The sequence below is a fragment of the Pelmatolapia mariae genome, linkage group LG3_W (assembly GCF_036321145.2).
Source record: "Pelmatolapia mariae isolate MD_Pm_ZW linkage group LG3_W, Pm_UMD_F_2, whole genome shotgun sequence".
NCBI lineage: Eukaryota > Metazoa > Chordata > Actinopteri > Cichliformes > Cichlidae > Pelmatolapia > Pelmatolapia mariae.
Genome location: NC_086229.1, coordinates 14,793,546 through 14,802,079, shown reverse-complemented (window position 1 = coordinate 14,802,079; position 8,534 = coordinate 14,793,546). Strand labels below are relative to the sequence as shown.

Below are 8,534 nucleotides of genomic sequence, written 5' to 3'. Positions count from 1 at the left end.
ACACCCTTAGTTACAAGAAATAACACCACTGTGTGTAACAAAGTGAATCCACCTTAACACCACCTGTGTGTGTGTGACTGCATTACACTCCCACTGCTGGGAACCTGAACAAGAACCAGAACAAAGTCTAAAATAGAAGCTGACAAACAGCTGCACCACCGAGTGACACTTTATTTTATAAACCTCACAACAGGTTTCATGTTGTGACCTGTGGAGGTTGTTAGAGTGAATTGTTAAATGTTGTCATTATGGAATTCACAGAAAGTGAAATTCCTTTCTGTGATGAAAGGAATTTCACTGTCCCCCTCCCCAGATTCTCGAGGTTCTGGGTGAGGGGCTGTAGTCTTTTATTACAGACATATCCTTGTGAAGGATAGGATCTTTTTGTTGTAAGCTTCCTGCTTTTATGACCCTTTTGGTCATCATGAGGTCACACAAACACCCCCCCCCCAAAAAAAACCCCATGTGTTAAAGCAGGTACGTGAGTGTGCAAGCTGTGCGTGTAGACGCAAGCTGCCTGGTTTCTCCGACAGTGTTTTGGGGTTTTTTTTAATCTTTTTGAATTATTTAAGGAGGGTTAAGTCGGTTTCTCCACCGAAAGGAGGATAGAGCTCTATAAAGATAAAAAAAAAGGTTCTCCGCAGTTAAGGGCGTTGAGTGTATGGTTTCTCAACCAATGGTAAGGAGGAAAGAGCTTGCCGCGGTAAGGGGGATTATAGGCCTAAAAAGTGTGTGAATGAGCGCATATGTGTGTGAGTGCCAGTAAGTGAACGCAGCAGCACAGAAGGAAACCTAGGCAGTGTTAATGGAATTCGGTGACCTGTTGTGTACACGTAGCCTGGGTTTTGGTGTAAATCGCGTTGCATGCTTCAAACTTAAAAGAAGTCTGCCTTGAAAGAGGATGAAATACACTGCAAAGTTTTATTGGGCAGCACGTGGTGTGTGGATCGTTGAAGAATGAAGTAATATTGTGCTCTAAGCAGAAGTGAGTGTGAGCCTGTCTGATGTCACGGTGTGTGTGTGAAAAGGTATCCAGCGGGGGCAGACGTGATTCTGCAGGTCACCTGCCCAGCGGACAAAGAAATAAAATAGTTGTGTTGATGAATGATAACACGAAGAGTGTTTGGTGTTTCTCAGCCTGAAACAGCTGTAATGCTATTTTCTGTTTTGGAGAAAAGGACAGTTTTTTTTAAGATTCTTTGAGATTATATATGTTAGAGTATTTAGAGTTCTAGTCTTCTGTAGTGATGATAGAAGAGAAGAAAAGAGAGCATATTAGCATATTAGATGCTTAAAATGTTTAAAAGTAAAGAAGTCTTGAGAACAAATGATCTGCCAGATGATTCTGTTTCTCCGCAGGAGCAGAGTCTGAAGTCTGGAGATTGGATGTTGATAAGGCCATGGAGAGGAAGTGCTGGTCCAGTCCACGGTGGGAAGGTCCCTATCGGTATGGACTATCGGATGCTGCTGATGATGACCACAGCAGTGAAGATTGCTGAAAGGATTACTTGGATACATCAAGCACACTGCAAGAAGGTGACACACATCCAGGCCAGCTCGGGGTAAGTGGCAGGAAGACCGGGTACAAAGGGGGGGGGAAGAGTCCAGGGCCCCTCGTCTCAATCCGGTGAAGAAACCAACTGAGCCACAGGTACTCATCAGATGGCTGGGAATGTGCTGTTCGCCTTCTTGTGCCTGTGGACCCAGAGTGGGATGACAGGAGCGCACTGGGACAGAGCAAATCACACCCAGTTTCAACAACTACTGGTGGCAGTTTGTGAACACAACCGCTCACATAAAGAACAAGACCAATGGTTATGCTTGTGTTGCCACTGGCTACACATTCTTCTGGACTGTGGCCATATAGCATCACTGAGAGTGAGACAGTTTGTCTGGTTGCCGTAGCAACACATCCAGGAGTAAAGGTATTTGGAACACTGCCAACTTTTCAACTTCTGAACCTGAATGGACGGTTGATTCACCAGCAGCTGGGACGGTGAACTGCTCTGGTACGACAGACCTGCTAGTCTGACTCCAAGAATCTGACTCGCTGCAGGACATTGAACAACTAAATGAACTGGAAACAGGCCAGTTGCCTATGTGTATGAAGGGCAATGGATTAGTCCAAGTTGGAGATTTACCATGAAATTTGGGCAACATCACCGATTCTTTGTGTCCTCTGCAAGAAGGATGCAAGAAGCCTTTTGTCTACATTTACATCATGAACACTTCTCTAAGTTGATTGAGGCTTTGAGCCAAGAAGATCAAAACAGCTTGATCCAATTTCCTTTACAAAGCTTTTCCTGTGGTGACAACAGGACAGGAGAAGTTGTGAATGCAGATAATTCACCAGTTGACTCTAACCCCCACAGGATGCCTATAGTGAGAAGATTTGGAGGATTGATTGGAGTCATAAACAAGGGTGTTGACCAGGCTACAGCTTTGAAGTTAGCTGAGAGCCACATGGACAAACGGTAAAGTCAACTGATGTGTTTGAATGTCTATGTCTGTATACAGTTGGATTGTAGTGACATATGATTTTTGAGAATGTTGATAATTCTTGTTTGACTGTTACATTCAGTTGTTTACTTGCAGGAATACATAATGAATCGCACAACAGGAGTAGATGCACCACAAGGCTGATGAGTTGGTTAATGTCTGGTCCTTGGTGGCATCTTCTTTTGAAAATATTAATTCCTGTTTTGGACTGTTGACATTGATTTGCTTATGTATAGGATGCATTTTACCGTGTATAAGATCAATGCTAACTAAAATGATTTCTAATACATTTGTTAATTATGTACTCTTACAACAATATGAATTGATTGAAATGAATGACATGACAGAAATCTGTGTATAAATTACGCCTAAAAATCACGAAACAGGAGGAAATGTTAGAGTGAATTGTTAAATGTTGTCATTATGGAATTCAAAGAAAGTGAAATTCCTTTCTGTGATGAAAGGAATTTCACTTTCTGTGATGAAAGGAATTTCACTGTCCCCCTCTCCAGATTTTTGAGGTTCTGGGTGAGGGGCTGTAGTCTTTTATTACAGACATATCCTTGTGAAGGTCTTTTTGATGTAAGCTTCCTGCTTTTATGACCCTTTTGGTCATCAGGAGGTCACACAAACGCACCCCCAAAACACACGCACACACACACACACACACAGACACACACACACACACACACACACACACACACACACACACACACACACACACACACACACACACACACACACACACACACACACACACACACACACACACATTCCTACTTACATATAGAAGTTTCACACATGTACATACAATGCCTTGTCTTAGAACCATGTGGGCGTTGCTTTGCTATGTGAACTATCTCTCAATAAAAGGCAGCGAGAGGAGGCCATCGACGGGGTCATTTTCGTGGTGAACACAGATGAGGGTTCCCTTGCGCAAGTAATCAATCGATCACTGACTGTCTTGTTTTCTTTCATGATGAATAAGTCTCTAGAACTAGCAGGGCTTGTGAAAACAGACCCAACAGAGGTGAAAAGACACAAAACCTGTTTTACAGTTTTTGAGCTACAGGCAGGATTGAAACACACCTTAGTTAAAAGTCAAACAGCAACATTTTTCTCCTCCCCTCACGTCACTCAAATGTGACAAACCAGGAAACAGGAAATTCTTCATCCTCAGTAAAGAGAGACACACAGACGATCAGACTGAGTTCAGACCAAACTAGCAGCTTCCTCTGAGTGAGTCCAGCTACAGGAGAGAAAAGTGGAAAACTCCAACACTGCTGCTTCAAGCTGCTGACGCTCCACACACTGAATGTGAGTTTGAGCAAAAACATGACTCAAAGGAAGTTTCAGTGAAGGTAGTAGAGGAGGGAGGGGAGCCAGGACTGACTGTACTTCCTGTCTGCTGTTTTCAGCTTCACTCACAGACTCAATGGCTTCCAGATCAGAGGAGGATCTCTGCTGTCCGGTCTGTCAGGAGGTCTTCAGAGATCCTGTTCTTCTGTCATGTAGCCACAGCTTCTGTAAAGACTGTCTGAAGAGATGGTGGAGAGAGAGACCAACACACGAGTGTCCAGTTTGTAAGAGAAGATCTTCAAGGAATGAACCACCTTTTAATCTGGCTTTAAGGAACCTGTGTGAGTCGTTCTTACAGGAGAGAGATCAGAGAGCTTCAGAGGCTCTCTGCAGTCTGCACTCTGAGAAACTCAAACTCTTCTGTCTGGACCATCAGCAGCCAGTGTGTGTCGTCTGCAGAGACTCAGAAAAACACACCAATCACAGATTCAGACCCATCGATGAAGCTGCACAACAACACAAGAAGGAACTTCAGGAAACTCTGGAGCCCTTAAAGAAGAAGTTAAAGGTTTGTGAAGAAGTTCAAGTGAAGTTTGATCAAACAGCAGAACACATTAAGGTCCAGGCCCGACACACAGAGAGGCAGATTAAGGAGCAGTTTAAGAAGCTTCACCAGTTTCTAGCAGAGGAAGAGGAGGCCAGGCTGGCTGCACTGAGGGAGGAAGAGGAGCAGAAGAGTGGGATGATGAAGGAGAAGATGGATGCTCTGAGCAGAGAGATAGCAGCTCTTTCAGACACAGTCAGAGCCACAGAGGAGGAGCTGAGAGCTGAAGACGTCTCATTCCTGCACAACTACAAGGCTGCAGTGGAAAGAGTCCAGCGCTGCCCCCTGCTGGATGATCCACAGCTGCCCTCAGGAGCTCTGATAGACCAGGCCAAACACCTGGGCAACCTGACCTTCAACATCTGGAACAACATGAAGCACATGGTCTCCTACACTCCTCTCATTCTGGACCCAAACACTGCTCATCCAAACCTCATCCTGTCTGAAGATCTGACCAGTGTGAGACGAGGAGGAGAGAGACAGCAGCTTCCTGATAATCCAGAGAGGTTTGATTTGTTCTGCTCTGTCCTGGGCTCTGAGGGCTTTAACTCAGGGACTCACAGCTGGGATGTTGAAGTTGGAGACAGTACAGGGTGGGAACTGGGTGTGTTAGCAGAGTCTGTGCAGAGGAAGGGACGCATACAGTCTGGATTATGGACAATAATGTTCTATCAAGGTAAATACTCAGCATGTTCACCATCAGCTCACACTGATCTCTCAGTAGAGAAGAAGCTCCAGAGGATCAGAGTGAATCTGGACTGGAACAGAGGAAAGCTGTCGTTCTCTGATCCTGATACTAACACACACATACACACCTTCACACACACTTTCACTCACAGGATGTTTCCATACATTTTAAGTGCTGGTAAAGTGAGGGTGTGTCCGTTGAAGGTGTCAGTGTCAGTGGAGCAGATGAGTTGAGGATGATGATGTTTCTAATGTTGTTTCCTGTCAGTGAATTGAAGCTGTTAAACTGCAGCTGTCCTCCTGCTGCCTCGTTGTTCCAAAGCTCTTTGTTTCTCTTTTAGTTCTCACTGTTTCTTTCTGTTTCTGCTGTCCACCTTTTCACATGGAAAATCATTTCACTGTTTCTCACTGAATGACTCCCCAAACTAGATTTGAAATTCTATCAAGTTTCTAATCATTACAAGTGATTCATGTTTCTATTTGATGTGTGTAAATGGAGATGATTTAGTTTGCTGGGATATGGACTGACATGTGTTGAATGGGAGGAGCAGTTTGTTGTTGTCTTCTTGTCTGTTTATGACAACAATAAATATGTTGTTGAAACAATGATTCATGTTTAACTCCATATATGAAATGTTTCTGATCTTTGAATTCTGTTTGATTAAAGACTTTCTTCATGACACAAATGAGATTTCAGTGTATTAATAGAACTAAATAAGCTCAGAGTTGAAAGGCTGCAGTATTATGTACGTGCTTCACTGTCAGTATCTTCAGGGGGATTCAAAGGGAAACATCAAACTGCTGTAATGAGATAAACTAGTTGGGCTGAACACACTTATCTGTAGTTTGTCTCCATCCAGGATCATCAGAATATAATGAACATGTGTGAAGAGCCAAAAAATGCTGCTCCCCTCTCAGCATGATGAGCTCCAGCCTTTGTTAACAGGACAACAGGAAACATGAGACAACTTTCAGAGACAGTAACCAACTGTGACCACAAGATGGCAGCAGCTGATCTGAGATCCTTTATTGGACAGAACGACTCTGTGACGTCATCAGAGAGACGGCCTTCACTTTGATAGATCTGACGTCATGTCTGCACTGCGATGATGAAAGCTGATAAACACATTGTTATTGATCCATGAAATCACCTCTGTCCTCTCAAGTGTAGCTGTTTACAGAGCTAAAGAAGTCCTTCATCATCAAAACAGACAAACATGGATTTTCTGTATTAAGTGACGTCATCCTCACTCTAACCTCTTACATACATTCTGTTCAGTTTTCCTGCTGTAAGAAATAAACTGTGTGCAAATATAAATGCAGGGAAACATCCATTAATCACAGGTGAGCCGTTTGTTTCTGACTCACATTAAATGAGGCTTCAGGTGTAAATACCTCAGAAGTGTTTGTGAGTTCAGTAGAACCAGACCCAGTCAACCATCATGGCATCCACAGCACTACACAATGCAACAGAAAGGCCTTCATCATCTGCTGAAGCACCTCTGAACCACGACGCTCTCCCTGCATCTAAAAGCTGTTAGTCAGGATGAGATGCTGCTGTGATCGCTCACAGTTTACCTGTGAGATCTTTGTAAATATTGTCTTTGTTTGTGAAGGAAACACCTTTAGTCTGTTTTTATTTGGAGTGCAGATCTGGGCGTCCATCACTTTAACCTGCACACGTTTGGTTATTGAGTGTAGTTGATGTTTGGCAGCATTTTATAAGTGACAGTTCATGAACGGTGCAGGAACAGAGGACGCCTGACCATCCTACCTGTGTCAGTAAGAAAACTTTCATCACAACTTCACAACTTAACACAACTGAAACCTGAACTCTGTGTTGCATAGTTTACTAACAGTGTGTGCTAACACTGAAGTTAGCAGTTTGTTTCCTAAGAGCTGCTGGGACAAACCACAGTGAGCGGCTGCAGAGTTTTAGTTAAGGTGGTTCTAATATGTGACCTGTTGAATTATTTACAGGGATTTATTTTTCATTTAAAGCATCATTTGTGACGTTTTTATGAAGTTTAGTTCTTTTATGTTCTTTGTGTAACGTTTAGATTTTCTTCTCTTGTGTTTTAACTCTTCAGGTTTCCTGTAACAGAGATGTAAACCACCGTTTTCTGATGGTGCTGCACTGTGACATAAACACTGCCACTTTATTAGGTACACCTTGCTGACTGCAGGTTATAACCCCTGCTGGAAACATCCCCACAGATTTTGATCCTTATTCACATGACAGCACCACACAGCTGCTCCAGATGCTGCAGGATGCTGGTCAGGGCTCTAAAAGTCACTTTTAGGACGATTATAATGATAAGTGGGCTAACTACTTTTTACATACAGGTCAGTGACGTATCCGGCTAAAGTAGTTAAGGTGTCGGACTAAATAGGATAGCTGTAATTGGGTCTATGCGAACTATTGGCATCAGTGTGTATTTAGGCTGTGTTTTGTGTTGTTGGGCTTTTTTTTTTTTGGTTTTGTTTTTGGTTTTTTTTTTTTTTATGGAAATACACATTGATTATCAATTTGTTGTGTTGTTGTAACTGGGAATTTCCATCCTGTTATCTTCTTCTTTTGTTCTTTTTTTTAAATTAAAATTTTATAAAGTTTGGGTCATAAAAAAATAAAAACAGAAATGATGCTACTTGTATTCCATCACTTTAACATTGAGTCAAACCCACAACATGTATCTGACTTGAGTTTCTCTTTGTGTGTCCTCAGTTTCCCAGCATGCTCTGGCTGTGGTGGTGGAGGTGAATGAGGGGGAAGGTCTGTCCAGCTGCCCTGTCTGTACTCAGGTTTTATACCTGACAACTCCACAGTGATGTGGACTCGCAGTGACCTGGATCCCAAATCTGTACATCAACGAGGAGGAGGAGGAGGAGGAGGAGGAGGAGACGATGTTAGAGGACAAAACCAGTGTTACAGCAGGCGCACATGAATGAATCGCCATTTAAATCAACTGTATTGGATCAAGGAAACATCTAAAACCTGCAGGACACCGGCCCCCGAGGCCTGGAGTTGGACAACCCTGCCCAAAGTCAAAGACAGATCATAAGTCAGTACTACAGACAAGGGTCAGAGGTCAAATTTTTTTTAAAAAATCTTAAATTGTTGTGAAATACTTTATGAAGTCACCAGCTTTTTAGACCTAACCTCAGTGGAAACAACAAAACATGAACAGCAAAGCAGCTCCTACTGTTACAACCTTTGGAGTACATGAGGTCCCTTTCTTTATGGTCCTTCAGCTGCTGTGCAGAGATGTGGGCTCAGCCACACTTATATGAATATATTTACATAATATATTTATCACTCACTGATGTTTTAAACATTGGGAGATCTTTTTAAAGTGTGTCAGAATCAATGTTTTATGGTAATCAGAGATTTTAACAATCTGATCATCAAAACATTCATTATATTATTTCATTACTTTGTAATTGT

At 42.7% G+C, this 8,534-nt stretch overlaps 1 protein-coding gene across 1 annotated transcript; it reads left to right on the top strand.

Moving 5' to 3' along the window:
• The first annotated feature begins 3,833 nt into the window (after positions 1-3,833).
• Positions 3,834-5,753, top strand: LOC134624242 (nuclear factor 7, brain-like). Its single transcript, XM_063469204.1, has one exon. The coding sequence runs from the start codon at positions 3,935-3,937 to the stop codon at positions 5,321-5,323; it is 1,389 nt and encodes a 462-aa protein (XP_063325274.1). The 5' UTR covers positions 3,834-3,934; the 3' UTR covers positions 5,324-5,753.
• Positions 5,754-8,534: the final 2,781 nt, after the last annotated feature.

Excerpts from the sequence above, each read along its gene's own strand:
- LOC134624242 (XM_063469204.1), top strand. The coding sequence starts at position 3,935 with ATGGCTTCCAGATCAGAGGAGGATCTCTGCTGTCCGGTCTGTCAGGAG.